The sequence below is a fragment of the Podarcis muralis genome, chromosome 2, assembly GCF_964188315.1.
Source record: "Podarcis muralis chromosome 2, rPodMur119.hap1.1, whole genome shotgun sequence".
Classification (NCBI taxonomy): Eukaryota; Metazoa; Chordata; class Lepidosauria; order Squamata; family Lacertidae; genus Podarcis; species Podarcis muralis.
The window spans coordinates 50,269,295-50,290,973 of record NC_135656.1 but is presented as its reverse complement, the minus strand read 5'-3'; the positions used below and the strand labels follow the sequence as shown (position 1 = coordinate 50,290,973).

At 38.3% G+C, this 21,679-nt stretch overlaps 1 protein-coding gene across 9 annotated transcripts in view; it reads right to left on the bottom strand.

Annotated features, from left to right (window-relative positions):
- Nucleotides 1-252: 252 nt before the first annotated feature.
- CSNK1A1 (casein kinase 1 alpha 1) overlaps nucleotides 253-21,679 on the bottom strand; it is a 41,590-nt gene continuing 20,163 nt past the window's right edge. For 2 of the 9 annotated variants that reach the window (XM_077924450.1, XM_028717591.2), the window contains 6 exons: nucleotides 19,053-19,192; nucleotides 18,219-18,297; nucleotides 17,540-17,614; nucleotides 17,214-17,320; nucleotides 16,112-16,260; nucleotides 13,911-14,155 (listed from right to left, as the gene is read on the bottom strand). In XM_077924450.1, the coding sequence (XP_077780576.1) occupies nucleotides 14,106-14,155; nucleotides 16,112-16,260; nucleotides 17,214-17,320; nucleotides 17,540-17,614; nucleotides 18,219-18,297; nucleotides 19,053-19,192 (600 nt within the window). In that variant the 3' untranslated portion in view covers nucleotides 13,911-14,105. Of the gene's footprint in view, nucleotides 4,882-9,313; nucleotides 9,363-11,154; nucleotides 13,210-13,910; nucleotides 14,156-16,106; nucleotides 16,261-17,213; nucleotides 17,321-17,539; nucleotides 17,615-18,218; nucleotides 18,298-19,052; nucleotides 19,193-21,679 lie in introns of those variants that run through there. The other 7 variants (XM_077924452.1, XM_077924451.1, XM_028717600.2 and 4 more) reach the window with 7 other exon arrangements.

Genomic DNA, 21,679 nt, shown 5'->3' with positions numbered 1-21,679 from the left:
GACCCATTAAACAAATAGAAAAAATAACTCCTGCACAGCAGTGTAAAATGAAGAGAATTAATGGCAAATTAAGAAGAGGACGCACACACACAAAAATGGAAGACTTGGGCTTGAGTGCTTATGGAGGCATCTCCACAACCAGAGCAACGAACTTTCGCTTTCAGGATGATTTCCTCAAAGACAGGCATGTGAAAACTTCTTGCTGCAAGAGCTCCGTGTCACTTCAGAACATATGCAACATACACATTTAGGAAAGTTTTAAACAGTGTTTACTTAAAAACAGGATGACAGGGAGGGTATAGAACCTCTGAACAATATTACTTCAGTACAAAGCTAGTTTAATACCCAGCAGTGGAACCAATCCTAGGATAAAGTTAGCTGACGGGTTTTCAGCAATCTCTATTCACTTAGTAGCCCAGAAACATTTGAAAGAAAACTTGAACTCAACTCAAATTCCTGAAGACTCCAACAGAATCTTATTATCAATGCTAAGAAAAGCCCAGTTCCAACACGACCACCAAACTGCAATTCTGACCACTGCGGACACAAAGGCTGTAAAGAAAAGGTGATTGTTAACTACATGGTCTTGATGTGAATTGTTAAGGAATTATTTTCTTAGTATCTATCAAGAGCAGCTTCTGGCATACTTTTAATATTTTATTGTAAGGCAAGTGCTTGGGGAACCTCTATCCTTGCTGCTCCATCTGTGTTAAAAGGTAGCTTGAAAAGACCTTTATATGTTTGTTGCAGTTGTTTAAAAATAAATAAGTAAATGGAGGAGGGGGAGCCTGAAAAGACCTGCCATGTTGCTAAATAATTTCTTGTTACCGGTAGATTCCTGTAACAATGTGGCAACACAACCCGTTAAAAATTCATAGCCTAGATTTTGAAAGTTTAATTCAACATTCTGCACTTCTTGGCCTTTATTACAGATAGCAATTAAGGCACCAGCATTAGCTTAGTGAACAGTTTTATCTGCACACTTCATTGTTCAGAATTCTTGGTTCAAAGCAGGGTTGCAACATTTAGCCAACTGACCTAAAAGATGCCCACAATTAATTGCCCATTTTATGTAAACTTTTTCTCACAGTGTTGACAATAGGCACCATCTTAAGAGATACATCCATCTTTTTGACACAGATTATGATTACGAGGGGTGCCTGTTTGAACAAGAGTAATTCTAGAAGAGGCATCTTTTTAAAAATTGTTCCTTTAGAATAAGGACTGCTCTGGTAGAAAGCTAGTCTGGCAGAGGCTCGCCGGGATTTTAGGGTCAGTTTCAGTTGTTGTGGCCAGAGGGGCAAGGTGCTGATAGGTGTCCAAGCCTACCACCTCTACCCTTGCCCACCATAGCAAATGAAAGCTAGCAGGGAGGGCCTTATTCAGTGGGGTCCAGGAAGCAGTTAATGCTTCACTTAGGAAGGCCATACTCAGTCCACAAAAAGGCAGTGGTGAGGCCTCTTCTCAAGAGACCCTCCCTGGAGCTGGAGGTATTGGGTAACTGCAAATACCCGGTAAAAATTTATTATCAAATAAAAATTTATTAATATTTTAAGATGCATTTTAATTATCTGATGTCTGTTTTTGTGCTTATTGTGTTGTTTTCATGATGTTAGCTGCTCCGAGCCCGGCCTCGGCTGGGATACAAATATTATAATTATTACCTAGCCACAAATGTCTTTTCGGGGCAAGTGATTGAGAGGGTGCTGACTGGCCAGCTTCTGCCCCATTTCAGTCTGGCTTTATTAATTATTACAGCTCTGCAATGGCCTTGGTCATCTCACATGACTCCTGCTGGTTCTCTTCTTCTCCATGGCCATTTGATACCATTAACCATAGTATGCTCCTGAATCAGCTCTGTGGGTCGTGAGTCAGAGGCACCATATTGTAGTGCATCTGCTCTTAACTGCAGAACTAATATTCAAGAGTAGCACTGGGAGACTTGCTCTGTCCCCTGGCAGTTATGCTGTGGAATCTGGCAGGGCACAAGTCTGTCCCCATGCTCTTTACTATCTCTTGGAAGCTGTTATCTGGAAATTTGGAAGTAAAATGGCATTAGCATGCCAATGACACACAACCTTATCTCTCCACTTCATCTGAATCAGAAGAGGCTGATTCAGGTGCTGGACAGATGCCTGGAGGCAATGGGCTGGATGAAGACCAATAAACTGAAGCTTAACCCTGGCAAGACTAACTGTTTGGGAAGACTGCCTGTTCTGGATGGAGTTGCAATCCTTGCTTAGAGAAGGTTCTTGGGGTCAATGTTACCTTGAGGCCCAGATGGCGCAAGTGCCAAGGAACACCTATGCCTAGCTACAGTTCTTTTTAGCTATAGTAGTACTACATGCACCCTCTCAAATATACTGTGGTGTTCTCTGTGTGGTGCTGCCCTTGAAAATAGTCCAGAAACTGCAGCGAAGCAGGATCCTGCAGCAGTGATTCCTTAAGGATCAGCATGGTCTGCCTGTTTGCTACCAGCCCAATTTAAGGTGCTGACTTTGGTTTAGGGCACAAGTACTATTCAAGTACAGGATGGCAGGAAGGATCTGCAGGAGAGGCCCTGCAGGGTCTTCTCTGTTGTGGCACTCCGAGTGTGAACTGCCTCACCAGAGATATGGCACTGTCCCCTATTTTAGGCATTATGTACGACATTTATTTGCCCTGACTTGTGGATTTGGATTACTGCTTGATTGTCAGAATTTCTATTTCTTGATATTTTGTTTTGATATCTGTTCTATGGTTCCTGTACTGGGTTGTGAATTTAATATATTGCTATGCACCTCTTTGCAAATCTTCAGATTGAAGGCTGAATGTAAACTTAAAAAATGAAGCTGTTAATGCTACTTATATACAAATTTGTTCTAATTTATTCAGTGAAAGTTATGCAAACAGACTAAGATTTCTTCAATCAGGTGATAGCTGTAGCTAAACAAGTCAACTGTTTTTCAAGTTGAACTTTTATCTGCTATTCTACCGGTTTCCTATCATTCCCTAGAGAGATTGAAAAATGCATCACAAAGCTAGACGTGCCATACATTACCCATGGTCTCTGCAGTATAACCCATTTCAATCATTTCTCAATTCTTGAGCAATGAAGGAGCTTTTGTTTAGTCTGCATTTTTTTTTAAAGCAAAGGTAAAATGCCCAACTCACTTAACTGAGCTAACCTGCATGTACCATACCAGTACATAACATTCCACAAATTGTTCTTAAAAGTAGACTATGCATCTTGAAAATGTTCTTGTTCACATGACCATAAAATACCTGAAAATTCACTTTGTGGAAAAACAACTGTTCAAGAGCTTCAGTGTCCCGCATAATATGCACTGCAACCCAAACACATAACAGGTCCAAAAGTCATAAAAACCATGTACACAATAGGCATCTGGCAGAATTTTCAGACAACTTTTAAAATTTATTCTGACATGCTATAAAGGAATAAGTTACACTGTTAGACGAATCACCAGCAGTAAGAGTATCTTTTAGCTGGATTAGAGTGAGGATAGCCTAAGGCAGTAACCCATGTGAACACAGCACACCGAGATGCTGCCTGAGAACAAGACTAAATCTGGTCATATCCACTTCACAAGAACTTGAAAAGAAAATTCCTTCTTTTAAAATCCTCCACACACTTCCATTTTAAATCTTCAAAGCTACTTTTGCAAATTAGTCCAGCCAATGCAAGACAACGGCAAGGCTTGTGAGCTGCTGTGATGGGTCTGAAAAGATGCCTTTATTTTTATCCAGTCTCTTGTTACAGTGGGCTGGGTATCGATGCAACAGATTATAAAAATGCAAGAGCGCCCCTCCCCATCAAGAAAAAAAATACAAAATTTATTGAAAAACAAAAGTGAGGAAGAGTTACAACACTAGATCTAAAATGATTAAGAAATAGGACTTTTGCTTTAACAAATGGCCTTGTAGTTGCCCATTTTAAAAAAGGGTGGTGTCTAATTTAGATTGCAAATTATCAAGGCAAATAAAAAAAAAAAACCTCATTTCCTTACAGAAACAGTTTAGTTTTTAATGAACTTGTAAACAAAAAAGCTCCCGTTTCCAAAATAAAAACAAAATTCGTTCATATAGATGTTTACAGTGATTACATTTATCTAAACAACTTACATACAAGTTTCAGTTGTAAGATGTTAACTAAATTTGTGACAAATATGCTGTTTCTCCTTTTATACCAAGAACATTATAGAGTTAATGCAGAGTCCTAAAGATAATCTAGTAGTCGCTAAGTTTCTCTTAAGTCTTCACTTTAGATGCTGTTACTTCTAGCACAGGTAAGCAGGCAGAGTCTTTCATATGCTTAAAAACTGGAATCTTTGGTTACTACCATTGTCAGCTGGCTTACGTCACTCAAGACACCAGCAATTTTAAGAATGTTTTAAGTGTACAGCTTTCAAAACCAGGGAGGAATACCCAGAAAGTGTGCACAATTGTGAGCATTTACAATTTACCACAACTGTTCCTGAAGACTTGTTCATGCCATTCTTCCAAAACAATGAGATCTCATAAGCAGTGTAGTTCAAAGTAAAAAGGTTACAAAAATTGGCATATGCACAATTCTTTCCACCACTTGTGTGTCAACCATTCAGTTAAACTTTTCCACTTGAAAAAATGCAATAGAAAACTGGACACCATGTTTCACTATCTCAGAAATATTCACAATTACAGCTGCTACAACTCAAAGCTGCAGCATCAACGGCGCTGCCCAGAGCCAGTTTATACTGAAATTAAGTTCTTTACATCAAGTAGATGGTTGCCCACAACCACCGGCAAGTGTGTTTATGAACTAAAATTCCTAGGATTTGGGGAGTGATAGATCCTGCTCCATTCTGCTCTGCTTCATCTGTTCTCTTCTTCATGCTCAAAAACCTGGAAAGCAAACAGAACACTTTGATATTTGGAAATAAAAAACAGCCACTTGAGTGGGAGGCTTTAAACAAACATTATGGCCTTCGAAGGAAAATGCTACTCAATTCAAAATTACAGACTTAAATCTGTGCTTGATTGAGTTTGTTTGATAGCAGCCTTGCCCCATGTAAAAAGAGTCCTACTTGTACACCAAGAGAAAGGCATGCAATAATTCACATTTTCCTTAAGGCAATGCTACTACTGGCCGCCAGTCTTAGCAATGCAGCATCGCTATTCATAATCCAACCACCATTAGTGAAGTATGATATTTCTTGATACATTCATGCTAGGGCTGCTTACAATTAAGTTTTAGCTCATTAACCACTTTTCTTTTAGCCAATTATATTTAAATAGATTTGCATGTTTAGGATACCGGAAACTAGTCTGTTAGAAAGGCCTTCTCTCATACTCTACATTAAGAAAAAGTGGCCTTTGAAATAACTAGCATATTCTTAACTCAAGTCCAACTGATTCAAGTTGCTGCCTATCCATTGAACGAAGCTTGCAGCCCTCATTCATGAATGTGCAAGGGAACAGACTGTAGAATTAAGAGCAGCCGGTACACGGCTTATGATGCAATCCTATGCATGTCAACACAAAAGGAAGCCCCACTGAGTTCAATAGGGCTTCCTCCCAGGGAAGTGGGTACAAAAGCTGTAAACTTACAAGTACTTGCTCTCTATATAAGAAAAACATTGTCACTTGAGATAATTCTTTTATCTGTGTTTGAAACTGCGGCTATATAGATTTTGTTGTGCACCACTACAAATAATCCAAAATGTGGGTCTAAGAAAGAGACTCAAAGGATGGTTGCCACCTGCAACCAGGATTGAGAGACTTACTTAAACAGCCAACATCTGCAATAAAACATAACCAGTACAGATTACTGTAAAATCAAGCCATGGTGTGTGCCCTCAGCAAAACAAAAGTGAACAATGCTTTTGCTTTTCTACCATTCATATACATATTTATCCAGCAATTTCCAGCAGCATCCATTCTTTCAGAAGGAATGTACAGTCTGGTCCTTGCCAATGAGCTGAGTCAGAGAGATCTCTTTTCTGAATGAAAGGGAAGGTGTGTCGCATCAAAGTACTTGACAAACGTTTCAAATAAAGAAATTTTAGTTTAGCCACAAGCAACCCATTTAAGAGTTTTTATTTAATAGTGATTTCTCATCTAATGTAGCTTTGTGGTTTCTCAAACTGTAAGAAACACTACTGGGATTACCAGCACAGAATGGCAGTTGCAGACTGCTGATGAACATTTAGCAGCATTAGGTTAGGCTTAATAGTCCTGACAATTACGTTGCAATACTGCTAAATGATGCAAAGTTTTGTTTGACTGCAGCTGTTCAAGTTAGGATGTTATGAAACTTAATTATGCATATAAACCCAGTAATGTTTACTAAATCACATTTATTCTAAATCCAAATTGTTTACATCTATTTAAATGCCATAAGGAATCTACCCAATCCAAATATATGAAGGAAGCCATCAAGAGTAGACAAACTATAATATCAGATTAGAGAAACAATTTAATGAAAACACTGATGCTAAGCTTATTCTTGATGATGAGTTACTTTTTTATCAGTTCCACTAAAAATATGAACAACTCACATATATTATACGCATTATTATACACATACATGCTCAAGGTTTCCTAAAGTAACCAACACAGAGATACATACAACAATGCATATAGCTGTATAAGAATACATGTGTTAATAAATAAAATTATGCTGCAGAAATATGGTACCACATAGGACTTGTGTGCGTTGCAATTACAATATACGTTTTTGTGTGTATAATTCTGCGTATAATTAGGCTTTAAAAATAACTGTTAATGGATAAGTGGCTCAGACATAGGCAGGCATTCAAAACCTGAGACTATCTGATGCAGGCAAAGCTCAATTAGGTTGGAACAATTTCCACGTATAAATCCATTTAAAACCAATTTTTCCTCCATCTCTATTTCTATCTCCATTGACATTGAAGCAGCAATCATTTTATAAAAATAAGCTATATACACTGTTGCCCTTCATTCACAAGCTCCCTTCATAACCACTGTTTGTACTGCTGGTATGCCAGAGAATGAATACCGACATTTTAGCAGTTGATGGGACTCAAACACAAAACACAAAACACTGACAACACAGCTTCTATGAGGGAAGTGAAAAACCACCTTTCCTTTTCCAGAGAAAGGGATGGGGTGGTAGTGCAAAAGCAGGATGAATTATGAGACCAATCAGCAGTAGTCTGGATTTTAAAAGAACGATAAATTATAGAAACAGATTCCTCTAGAAAACAAGAGGAAGTTTGGGGGGGGGCAGAGACTTCTCACACAGGGTCTAGGCACAGCAAACTCTGTTACCGAAAAACAAAGGTTTCGGGAAGGACTTTATCTCACATTCATTTCAAACATATATATATATATATATATATATATATATATATATATATATTGGTGAGCCTTTTCTTATTTGGAATGATGTGGATTTGTGTTCTACTCAGAGGCAACTTCTTTCAAGCTATTCCTGAATTACATTTTAGCAGTCAGTAACCTCTACATTTTCTCTCCCCCATTCCTTACTGGGACTGAATGGGAAACATACTTCCTATGGCTATTATTTTCTCCCTAGGTTTGGAGAACCGGTCATCCCCATGCTAGCTGCTTTCCTGGGGGAGAGAATTTTTCCGCTTCTGAATGCAATGTTGTGTCCTGTTGCTATAGAGCTTCAGTATCAGCAAAACAGAACTGCTTGCTTTGGTGACCCACCATATCATCCTGCTTCATAGGCTGAGAAGCAGTTGTCAAAGAAACTCCCAATAGTCTGTATAACCAGGCAAGGACATGATCAGAACAAGTGCAGAAAAGGACCATCCAGTAAAATACAACTGACTGGAAATTGCTGGTAAGGTTTTTTTCTCACAGCTGGAAATTTGTTCTCCCAACTTCCATTACAGATCTTGAGTAATATATGAATATTGTAAATCACTCAGAAATAGATTTTCAAACTACAACTACACAGGTGGATTCAGTGGCAATTTTCAAGTTAAGGACACTGCGCCAACATCCATGAACCAGTATGATGTTTAATCTCCAATAACTCGTCATTTTAGTATGCAGCCACAAAGGTTATGTGAGGGAAGAGTTTCTTAAAAGAATTTTTAGCTCAGTATTTCCTAAATAGTCTGGAATTCAGCATGTTAATTTTAAAGTGTACAACTATAACCTTCTCTTTTATTCAGGTAGTATTCTAGCAGAACTTATAAACAGTCACATTTTACCAGTAGATTCACAATTTAAAAATTACCAAAATCCATTTTAAGTTAAGATGTCTTAATGTAAGCCATAGTTAACTACCCCATTCCCAACTTCTTCAGTGTAGGCAGTTTTTCTATTCATTCCTTAAATTTATAGCTTCTTTAATCATAAGTATGTCTTGGGCTCCTCCTCACAGCTTCTGAGAAACTTTTCTATGTTCAGGAGATGATCTACTGTGCTAATATTTCTTTGGGGAGCTGCAACCCAATAGAAAAATCGTTAACAGCCATGTGTGGGTGGAAAGATCTCCTGATTGATTGTGGAGATCTTTGGAACTAGCTTTTAATATGTTTTATTCCCTTCAGTAATGTTGGGATTGTGCAACAAGTAAGGTAGACTAATGACACACTAGAATTCCTTTCACGTCTGCAGAAAGTAAATATTCTTATAATCTAGGTCAGAAGATTTGGGGCAATTGTTTCATGGCTTTCAAGACTACCACCTACAAAACTTTTAGTCTGAGTAGAGATTGGAAGTTTTCAAGTTTTCTATCATTTGCCCTCTCTACTCTTCTGCACATTTGCATGTTGCACACCTGAAATCACTATTAATCAGAAAGTTGGCAGCAACCCACAAGCCCACTGTCTGTTGGTCTAAATTAGTCACTTAATTCTGACTGTCCTCAATATTAAACTACTAAACTTCAAAGGACTAAAAAACAAACACCCTTTGCATAACAAATATAGCTGGTGTGCATTTTAAAATATGCAGCCAGTTCATAGGCCTTAGCATTAGAGGTCAGGTATGATACAAGGGTTATGGGATACCTAGGTATTATTAGCAGTACTGATAGAAGTCTTCCCTCAGAAATAAGTTCGATGGTTTCAATTTACAATTTTAATCTTCTGGGTTTAACTCCGCTCTTCAGAATTAAGTTTGACAGAATCTGCTGGAGGAACCATCACCAAGACAGTTACACAGCTATGACATTTGTTTTTTGAGAATGTGCTTTCCGTTGTTCAGAAATTAACACAACTAAAGAAACTCAAGACTTGACAAACTGCATTAAAAACAAAAATCTACTTAAGTGTACGAAAACATTTCAAAATTGTTTTATTAATGAAATTACCTTAAATGTGTTGATTATACGTAAGACAAAACTTGAACTCTGCGCTAATCTGAAACCAAAAATAATAATTAAGGCAAAAGCTATTCTGAACAAAAGCATCTATATGTACTAACATTAGGAGAAAAGCATTTACTCTACAGTAAAAGCTTTGAAGTAATATTTCTACGCTCCTGTGGATAGTAGAGGGTACAGGATAAGAGTCAACATCACTTGTACGACTCATTGTTCTGCAATAACCCATGCTTGACTTGACATTATGCAGTTAGAGACTATAGACCACTAGCTCCAGGCACACTGGCATTTAATATATACAGTAGTTTGTCATCTTCACTCAGTGAGGAAAAACTGCAGAGGCACAAGCCCAGTGGTATCAAAGAAAAAAGAAAAAAGCTTTATTTAGTTCAGGTGACAGTCTTCCAGTTTTCAATTACAAGTTTAAATTGATAGTATAATGCTGACCAAAACTTAGCAATTGGCCCACTGGGTTTCTATTTTGAAATTAAGCAGGCAACCTCTTGACTGTACTATAATTAAGGTTACTGAAAGGGAAGAAGAAAAAACCTCCACTGAAATGTAAATATACAGGAGTGACCTAAATTCATCATTACCACTCACTGGGCCTGGCCTTGAATACTATGGAATTAGCAGTATATGTATACTGCAGACACAGACATTTAATAAGTTAAATATGGTAGAAAACACCATACGTTAGATCTTTTAAGCATCAGAGTCTGGTAGTGGTTTAGTACATAGAAGCCTTCATTTAAAGATTTTACCTTTTCCAGAAAGTCGTCCCCCACCCCCAAGTTTCAGATTTTCAATGATATTGCAACACAAGAACTAGTGTTCCAACTGCTTCCTCCCCAAGTGCATTGCCACTGCCTTTCCCATTACTACCAATGTGAAAAACAAAGGGAAGCCTACTAAGTAATCACCAAAGCAGCAGGTAGCACAATATTTATGTCCAAATTAAGGCTGACTCCCAGTGGTATGCACATCACTGGCTTACAGCTAACTGTGTGAACACCTCCATTGAAGAGCACGGTCTGGGGTGAAATTAGAAAACATGCAATTTCTATAACTGTACATGTGCATGTCATCATGAGATGTTGCAGTTAAAGTGATGTCACCCTTCAATACCCCTCCCCTTACTGTTCACATTCAGAATCCCCCCTTTCTCACCCACAAAAAGAAAACTGTCTAGAAAGGTAATATTGAGAAAAGAGCTTGTTATTGTGTTGTTAGACGCTATAATTCTATTAGCTTTCTTACTCTGATAGCTCTTAACACATTACTTCAGCACAGCCTTTACTTTGCTCCTGCGGCACTTAGCTTTTCCTCAAGAAGCAGTGCACATCTCGGTTTCCCTTCTCAACTGAGCAATACTTTCAAGCAAGTTTCCTTAGTTCTACCTAGAGAAAGCGTCCCTGCACCTCAACTGGTTGCTTAAATATACTTGGTGGTGCATATTCACACAGAATATACTGACTCACTTTCTAGTCTGAACTGAACTTGTGAGACATACTCCAGTTATAGTGTATAACCTTTATTAAACCCTACAACTTTCTTGGAGGTAAACCAGCTACTTGCAAATCACATCGGAGTGGCTATTGTACAGGACCTAAAAGGGGTTAAACACAAACACCGTATCTAAGATTTTGTATCTAGGATACTGATGTCCCCATAGACAAAAGGGTTTTTTGTTTAGCAAACCAGGCTTCCTATGTTTCCATGACCATCTTTGTCTGGCTACATTCATATTGTTCTACACAGGGTATTGAGCCAAACTAAATACTAGCAAAATCAGAAGTGAAACTAAATACTCCTCCAAAGGTGCATACATTTTGTTACATTAAGGGGATTCAGCTTCAGTCTGCAGTGGTATTTTGGAGATGGAAGTTTACCAGTCGAAACAATTACTAGTCAAGAAACAAAGCAAAACAAGATGAAAAAATACTGTCAAAGCCAACTCTGCGTGGCCACAGTAGTGTCTTGGTGTTTTAGGAGTTGGGTTTGATAGAAATTTCACCTGAATACACAATGCAAAGTTGAATACAAGCATAAAACTACTTCTTGCACTGCCTTTCTATGTACCTGAATGAAAGTAAACTGACAATTGTGACAATTCCACTATCTAAATATATTAACGGAATCCTTTCATTCTAAAATTACAGTAAACCACAAGCCTGTGGCTGTGATGAACTAAGCAATATTGAACTAAACAGAATCTTCAAAACTATATAGGTAGATATGAAACTTTCCATATTATACTTTTTAATAAGTGGCTTTTGGTACAATGCTTATTTAATAGATTAACTCTTTGCTTACAATGTTTATAGATAACATAAAAAACCAAGACTATTCTTTTATTAAAATACAAACTCAAATAGCGTATAATTTCCTATTTACAATGTCCTTCAAATAAAAACCATCAACTTATTTATAGACTGGAACAAAGAGAAAATTGCTTTTTCATTTCCTAGTTCATTTTTCATCTTTGACTGCCGAATTTCAAACGAAGCCAATAGCACTCTCTCTACCTGCTGAGGCGTCTTTGCTGTGAAAAGCTGGTTTAGTTCTTGGGGAGGGGGGACTTGTGTCTCCAGGTGCTTAACAAAAGCTTTCACCAGTTCACTGGAGTGAGTGGCCTTCTCTAAAAAAGTTAAGGAACAGGTATGTATACCTTGAATAGCCAACCTCTAGCGCTGAGGTTACAGGCGAGTTTACTGAAGAAAGCTTATGTCACAATGTCTTATTCATCAGTCAGGCATCTAACCTGCATTCAGGGTTAAAATATAGACAAGGAAGATTAAGTTAATTTAATGCTTGATTTATATTGCAACTGAATTCTGTTGGCACATTTTTCTTCAAGATCGTGGTCTTCTTTCCAAATTTTTGACAGCATCAGTAATCTTTGTGTAACACAAGTGATGAATTAGATTTCAAGATTCCAAGCAGTCTACCTTTTTTTTACTTCAGGAAATGATGAAAAGTTGCTAATTCCATCTGCGTGGTGATTGTTTTCTTCAAAATGTTCATTAGAATAGGCCAGTTCATAAACAAACTGTGCAACAGGTCAGAGCAGCTGACGTCAGCTGTATCTTGGGGAAGAATTAGTTTAAATCCACCTGCTCTCTTCATTAAAGTCAAAGCAAGTTGGCTGTAGAAGTATTTTGAAATTTCAGTGTTTTCTTCATTTCAGACACTCTTCTCTTTCATCAACAGCCTGAACCTATGCATATTTGCTCAGAAGCCCTACTGTATTCAATGTGGCTTATTTCCAGTAGGCTAAAAGATCCATTAAATAAAATCTGTGGCATTTCATGTTTCCTCCATCATGCAGATCTTATGCACTGTACATTTGCAGAATTGCTTCTAGCTGCTGCAAACTCTTAAGTTTTCACCCCTGCCTCTCCCAAGTTGAGTTCCTAACATCAGATATTCTGAAAAATAAATCCAACATCTGCTTTCAGCTAAAGAGCTTTTTGCTGAATCATTATGTTGCTCCACCCAGTAAGACAAGCTAGCAAGTTTCCAATCTTGTTTTTGTTTTTGTTTTTTGCATACTACTCACACTCATATTCAGTAACTTTCAGCAATGGCTATTTTGATTTATGAAATAAAAGCCTGGTCATAATTACTGACCTGTGCCAATAAAGATTTTATTCTGATCACCCACAAAAGGGTTAGTTGCACTAACAAACAGAGCATTTTTCATCAACTACTATTATGAAATCATCCATGGTTCCAATTGGATGAAGATATCTTGTTTGAAGCATGCAGTTTATTGTCCAATATGTATTTAAGTTGCAGCACTGCTGGTTTTGGTGGCACCAGCAGATGACTATGAAGCTGTAGATGTTGCAAACGGATAGTTATAACCTCTTATATGGACCCTGAAACAAAAACAATGAAAAGTCAACTTCTGTAATTGAGTACACTTGTTTTAATTGTAAAATTTGCCAGACCCATTCTTTAAAACACACACACACACACACACACACTGGTCCATAGAGCTGGGATATGCTTAAAGCACGTAGGAATTGTGTTTATGGGAAACTATTACATTCTGCAGAGCTGTTTTGCTCTAAAACAAGTAATGTTTGCTATAAATATGGGATGTGACCATCCTTTAGGACAGCAATGTTTGCATTCATAAATTCTTATTCAGAGGCTTGGTCTGCTGTGGATGTCACTTCAAAATATTTACAAGGAAAAAGCCAAATATAAGCTCATATATAACAATGTGTCAGCCCTCTCAAAAGCAAATTAAATAGTGATTTTTTTTCCACTATGGCATAACAAGTGTTGCACAATCTTCAACCAGAGTATTTGTTTATGCCGAACAATCAATAATATCAGAGGTCCTACAGCAGCAGCAAGAGTGCAATTAACATATTCCCATAAATTCACTAATTAATTGTACATTGAAACTCCAAAATAATCCACCCCAATATGCTCTGCTTATATTAGCACAGCAATATGTGGGTACAATAAATAAGAAAAGTGCAAAAATGTTTACTAACCAGTTGATCCAGAGTGTTCACATAGGTCCACATCATTTGAAGTCATTTCTTCTTGAGAAGCATTTCTTACAACATTTCATTCTGAAAACCAGGCCTTGCTTCTTTGTCCCACTGTTTCCATTTAATACACCTCCCCCCTGATTATTTTGTTTAACACTGGAAGAATTTATTTTCCAGTAAGAGCCTTCTATTTGCCAGAAAGTCGTGTAACAGCTAATTGTGACCAACCCTAGATGCTAAGAAGAGCAAACAAAGCTGTCCTTTCCCTACCTGCCTTGAGTTTCTTCTCTGTGTTGCATCCACTTCTCTGCCCCACCTCAGAATAACAAAATAGCCAGCAATCTCAAGTTTTGTTCAAATCACATTCCTCTGGCCCTACAGAATTATTTGTACTTGGTGGAGAAATGCGAAATTAGTGCTTTCTGCTGTCTGTCTGTCTCCCTCTCCTCATGTAAAGGCACTGATCAAGATTATCTGCTTTAAGATTAAGCAGACTTTTCAGAAGCATTTGCTTATTACTGGACAGACTATTTTTTCCATTTTATGAAAAGTAGTAATTCAAGTTCAGCTGGTAAGAGTAATAATGTTTACCATTTGTGAATTGAGCAAATTGCAGTATTCAAGGACTTGAGACTACAAAATAGGACTTACAAGGCAACTCAAGTGAACTCAGTGGATGAATATGGTAAAACATAGGTTGTTTGTCTGCTAAAGCCAAGAACTGGATGCTCAAATCTATGAAGACTTGTAGTCCCTTTGGCCCAGACCTCTTTGTTCCATTCTATTATCTTTTGACCATGTCTGCCCCACGGATACCAGGATGCAAACCAATTTCAGCAGGTAAGTTCACTTTATTCCATGTTAAGTACAGGTAGGTACAATCATCAGTCTTGTCTCAAAGTGCTTCACTGAAGGCTTCTCTTCTCTTCAGACACCCCAGTTTCTGGCATTTTTGGAGACTCTGCTTCTCAAGAAGAGTGAAGTCTTCACTAACTCATAGACCTTCATTGTCCCCCTTCCCCCTTTAACACCTTATTCAGAAGACAATAGTGAATGGCTATGCTTCAAATGTGTTAAGCGCACAATAAAATTTGAGAGATTTTCTACTATTTCCTTCAGCCATTGTGAGCTCCACCTCATTCTTTCTTGTCTGGAATAGGTGTATTCCACCCACACTAGGATTGTTTTTCAGACTCTTTATTCAAGGACTGGCATGATGGTCCCCTATGACAGGTACAACCCTATCCATTCCCACCACAAGTTAGCAGCAGGCTCAGCTCCTAGCTATCTTACTGTCCACCTTCCTGCTGTAAAATGGGCTCCGTTTAAACCTGGAATTACTGCAGATGTGGCATCCACCATTTGCAATTCTGTAGATGGCACCTCATGAAGCTGCCTCATGAAGTGCATCACCCTGAGAGATCTTGGAACCTCCATTCTAGGAAGGAGCAGAGTGAGCTCCTTTGTGGGCAACAAGCCAACCTGATAGAGGACATGGCTCACCTATAGCCACAAAAGCCCAGGATATACAGTACTGGGCTGTATTTATTGCTTTGGACAGAAGTTCTCCCATGGTTTGGTCTTCATAGAAAACCAGTTTAAGAGGTGTCAGTGTTGAAAACATATTAAATTCAGTTTTCATTTGAATCCACATTTTAATAAAAGCAAAAACTTAACGTAATGGACAGTTAAAATTCAATTTAAATTAAAGAGTCCCCTTATTAGTTCACCCCACAGGATAATCCATGCCTGGATTTATAATTGAAGATGGAAAATTAACACTATCTATGCCAAGGAATAAAAATCCATCACACAAGTGCTTTAGGCAGAACTCCAAGTGAGATCATGCCTAGTTTTCCATCTTCATTTTGGATGCAAGAATAAAGGTACCCGTACCAAAGCTTCTAAATGCTGACCCAATAGAAAAAGTAAACAGAAGGCTTTCCTCTTAAAAAGTGTTAGGTCTAGGATTTTGGATCATACTGTTTGTCATGTTCCCAACACCAAGCCAGTTTTGAAGAGGGGTTAATGCGGGAGCAGAAGATGCAGTGGTTAAAATGACCCAACATCCCCAAAGAAATGATATGAAAAACAAGGACACTTGGTTTAAAGTTAGTAGTCAAATTTTCCAAGGACGTCCGTTTTCTTTAATACTAAATAGCCAAATGTATGTTTTTAATGGCCTCCTTGATCTAACACTTAACTTCACCGACATCCAAATTAGTGTTTATTATTTTTGGACTGTAACGTCACTTGGTTCTTGGCTACTAACCTTTCATGTTACTCTTGGATTTGTCAGTTTGCTTGCCTGTGGGGGTTTGGGCTTGCTGCCCCTGCCCACTGGAAGAGGCTGCCTGCTGTGCTGCTTTCTGCTTTAACATTGTCCAGTCAAATGTGTAGTCATATTGGTGGTTCAGAGTCCTAGTGAGCAGAAAAAGAAAGCAGAATATTCACTGCAATGCAATACCTACATTGCCGTTATATAACAGACAAATTTTACTGAAGCCTAAAATTGATAATGCTTTGTAAAACACTTGAAGATTGAGTAGTGTGGTGGATTAATAATAAAAAATCTGTTCGCAGCAAGTTTGAAAGCCACTTAGCAGTCATTTACAAAGTATTGGCCAAGATCCAAAGAGTCCCATCACATGTGACACTTGGGATCTTCGTCATTTTCTATTATAATAGTCTGCATTAAAGCTGTAATCCATTTTGAGCAATTCAACATTTATAAACGGTAAGGGCAGCTTACATTGTAATTAATGTACAACTTACACATACAAACCAGCTTGAACCTTGGGTAGTAACATGAAATTTCAGATACAAAACCATTTTAGTATACAAGGACCATTCCCCTTCCCAGTATGTCCATATTCTTTCTAAAACACAAGGCCTACGTTCATCCAACCAGCTTGCAAGTTTGGGGCAAATTTTGCTTACAACCCCATTGCCCTGGGAAATGTGACATCATGAACTGTTTTATTGCAGCCATATATCTTTAAATGCTGCTTGGCTTTCCACTCTTGACAAATCAACTGAAGTGGTCAATGAAATAAAGGTAATTTCTTCAGCTGAAATACTAGATTTGATCTTTTACAGATAATTCATGCATTTACTCAATTTAAAAAACAAAACAAAAACTGACTCTGATCTGGGTGAGTGTTTGAAGATAACGAATGTTATATTTGTTTTCAGTGCTGCTGGTGACAGGCTAATCCTCAACCAGATGAAGAGATTAAGGCTATCCTGGTGAGGGCTACGGGTTTCTGTTAAAGCTGATAAAAAGTCAGCAGAACTTTTTTTCTAGTTCTAAGCACTTGCTAGTTTATCACTGTTATGCTCAAAGGTTTTGTGGTACCCTCAGCCCCACTGACCTGAAAAGGATACGGAATAACTGCCTCAGATACATGTAGTCAGGAGCCTCTTCAAAGCGCAAGCCACGACAGTAGTTCAGATACATTGCAAATTCTGCAGGAAAACCCTGCAAACAGAATTAGTCAAACAGTGACTTACAGAAAAGATTCTCGTAGGTCTTAAATGCAAGACATCAGTTCTGGATTATTGCAAGTTTTGTTTTTTAAGAGCGGGAAAACAAGGAAAAGAATTTATATTGTGTCTAAGGGTTCTTGGCTACTTTACTAATGAAAAGATAGCTCCTTGCCAAAGCAGTTTACGTTCTTAACAACAGCTTTTCTCTCACCTTACACAAAACTTCAACAGGAGTAGACATCTTCTTTTCACTAATCTTTTCATATTTCTGTTTCTTTGTTGCAGCCTGTGGGACACATGGATAAATATATGTGACACAAGGACAGCTGCAAATTTCAGATGGACAGAACCTTGATGGAAAAGGCTTTATATGAAATCTCCAAGTACAGTGGTACCTCGGGTTACATACGCTTCAGGTTACAGACTCCGCTAACCCAGAAATATTACCTGGGGTTAAGAACTTTGCTTCAGGTTGAGAACAGAAATCATGCAACGGAGGCGCAGCGACAGCAGGAGGCCCCATTAGCTGAAGTGGTGCTTCAGGTTAAGAACAGACCTCCAGAACGAATTAAGTTCTTAACCCGAGGTACCACAGTACCACAATATATTGCAAAGGAAATGAAGGCCAATCTGGTATTAAGTTTTGAATGTAGCTGAATGCCATTTATTGCAGTCTAATGCCTACATCATATGGTTATTGTGCATTAAGCATACTGTGTTTGTTTTATTCAAGATATGTGGAGAAAACATTTGACACCATGGAGTTATGAGGACTTTTTAACAATTGAGCCAAGTATACAGTACTATGTGTAGCAGTGTTCTCTACTACACTAGTGGGAGTGATGGACTGGGGGCAGAATATAAACCTCAAGTAAAATTTCATGACATACCTTTAATCCTTGCCACGGCAGGCTGGTTCTGTTAAAGTACATCAATACGTATCCTAGTGACTCCATATCATCACGACGACTGTGGAGGAAGAGGCAGGGGTTTTTTTGTGTGTGTGTGTGGTGTTTTTTTTAGTTTATGCTTAAAAGGTATAAAAGCACTTGCCACCTGAGGACTTAGCATGGTTTGAAAGGAAGCTGGTAGTCAATAAAACTGCCAACATACCAATACATAACCTGAGTTATAAACAAATTTAGTTGTTTGGGTTCAATGAGATTCTACATTTGATTTTGGGAATGAGGACCTAGAAGTCTAGAAGCAGAATAGTACCACAAGATAGGAATGTGCTCTAAGCAGAGTTTAGCATTTTCAATGAGTCATGGAGATCTACCTAGATATTATTCAGCCATCTTTCTAGAAGCAAGAACTAGGCAACTAAAATTTAAACAACCAAAATAGTTTTAAACATAGTAAGAGCAAGCTCTCCCCATTCAAAACAACTGGCATACACAGAAACCCAAACACTAGCAGTATAATACTTTACCAAAACTACTGAACAGAATCTGGGTTTGGGGAATTTTACATTGTGTCATCCAGATGGAGAGAAATGGATTGTTTTATTTGTAAAACAGGCTTTGACAGATCCTAGTTTACTGAAATTGTTGTGAGGGAATCATTTTAACAAGAAGATACAAAACTGTTGAGAACATTTAATCCACCTTCATTTCTTAGCTAATTTCTTTAGCTAGAAATTAAAATTCATTTAGGTTTTGTTCATTCAAGATCCCAAATATTTACAGCTTCTAGCATCATTACAGAGATTGCTTGGACCTTACCTCTGTTCAATGCCGAGATGTGCATTGATGCTGGCGTATCTGGCTGTGCCAGTGAGATTTTTGTCTTCTCTATATGGTATATGTTGCCTTGTCCTGTTGTCCCGGTACTTTTTGGCCAACCCAAAGTCAATAAGGAATAACTTTAAAAAAAAATGAAATGGATTTAATGGATTCCAGCCAGTGCTTGGAAACTACACCCATGTCTTTAAAATGCATTTGTTAGAAACGCTGGATTTAACAAAATCAAGTTTAGCTATAATTAAGCCTAAGAGGAGCACTGTCGTATGAATCATAACTAATCCAAACAAAGAACACTCATATTCCTAAATCGGCTAAGGAAAAACTTCATACTATACAATGTGAGAATTAGGTGGCAGATTCTACACGTATTTTACCTAGCAGCAAGCCCCATTGAACTGAATGCTTACTTCTGAGTAGACCGGTATATGATTGAGTCATTGGTCTCAAACCTAGGTATTAGGTAAAAAAAATTATGCACTAGGAAAAAGAGAGGCACAATTTTATTCAATTGTGTTCTGGCTTTAGTTTCTCAAATAAATTTGCTTTTCTGCCATTTACTTATTAGCTCACAGCTAATCTACTCAAATTTTTCAATTCGCTTCCCTGATGTTTTGTTATTATTTTCCTAATAAGTCACTATAAATTATAGCTTACAACTTGAACCTAAGTTCGTTTGTTATTCCACTCTTTCCTTTTGTTTTGTCTTTTTAGGCTATAAGCTTGAAGGCAGAAATTAAGTTCTTTTTAAAGTCATTTATAAGCTGCTCTGGGTACCTTTTTTGCTGAAGAGCGGGATTAATTTTTTTAAAACCACTACCATATTTCACCGCGTAATGGTCAGCACTGCATAACAGTTGCACCACCCTTTTGGATACCTTAAAATTTGTTCCAAAAGTATTCACGGCATAATAGTAGCAGGGTATAACTCTGATGCGAGCCAAGGGGTGGCACAGCAGGCTCCTGAGGGGGTGAGGGTGGGAGTCCGGGCCCTCGTTGGCTTGCCAGCTGGAGGAGTCCAGGCAAAGCCAGGCCCAGGCTGCTGTTAACTGCCACCAACCTGAGCTTGCGCCCCGGGGCCACCCTAGCCAAGAAGAGGAAGCAGCGGACGAGCAACCTCCTCCACCACCCATCCGTGATTCCTTCCTCCACCTCTGCACGAGCAAATAGCATTGAAAGGGAATGAGAAACCCAGGAAGAAATAACTTTAATTGACAACTGAAGCCGCCTCTTCTTTTGACAGAACTTCGCACACGGAGAAGGCAAGATTTCGAATGGAAAGGACAATGTCTGTGCCGTTTGCTTTGTATTGTACCATTGCCCACTTAAAGAAACCGGAGTCCATAGCATGTTGTTGCTTCTTACCATTATTTCACTGTGTAAAAGTTGCCACAGTGTAATAGTTGCACCCTTCCCTTTTAAAAGAAAAATCGGCATAAAAATGTGGCCATTATGTGGTGAAATACGGTGGTTAAATACATCCATGGTAGAATTCAACATTTGACTGCCACAGGATAAACCTCTTACCAACTTTTCTATACCAAAGCAAGATACAATTCCTGAACTTCGATTCATCTCATCACAGACATCTCGACTAGTATTTAGGAAAGGCCCTTTATCTACAGGCCTTTTCTGGGGTGTATCCTCACTTGTAGAATGATTTCCTCAGAGAGGCTCAATATTTAGGCACCAGGCAAAAACATTCCTGTTCTCCTGGGCCTTCAGCCAATTAAACAATCTAAAAGGTAGAAGTAAAGGTATAAGACCCATGGACAGTTAAGTCCAGCCAAAGGTGATTATGGGTGCAGCGCTCATCTTGCTTAAGGCTGAGGGAGTTTGTCCACAAACAGCTTTCCGGGTCATGTGGGCAGCATGACTAAACCACTTCAGAGCACACTGAAATGCTGTTTAACTTCCCATCGCAGTGGTACCTATTTATCTATTTTGGTGTGCTTTCGAACTGCTAGGTTGGCAGAAGCTGGGACAGAGCAATAGGAGCTCACCCCGTTGCACAGATTCGAACCACTAGCCTTCCTATCAGGAAAACCAACAGGCTCAGTGGTTTTGATCACAGCACCACCCGCTCCCTTTTTTAAACAATCTATAGCCTTTTAAATGGGGGGGGGGGAGATTCTGTTTTTGTTTTTTACTATGGCAAATTTTTTTTTGTATTTTTATATTGTAAACCACCCTGCGATCTTCAGGTGAAGGGAGGTAGAGAAACTTAATAAATAAAAATAAAATAGAAATAAAATAACAATAATTTATCCGCTTCGGCTCTATGGAGAACAAGTTAGAAAAGACCTATAGACCTATACGGCTGCATCAATATATGTTTAACCATACTTAACTTTTAAAGTGTGCAAATTATTTAAATTATACTAAGTTTTTAAGTCAGACTACTATACCAAGTAAGCAGCAGTTTAAGGGGAAGAAATAATTCTAAAAACTCTTCAGAAGAGAACACCTGATAGAAAACTAAGTTCTAATATGCAAGTTTTTACTTTTAAAAAAACCCCCCAAAAACTACTTGAAAGCAGTTGTCTTTTTCAGGTTGCCAATGCCTTTATGGATATACTTTGTAATTTATTTTCCTTGGTTTCTACACT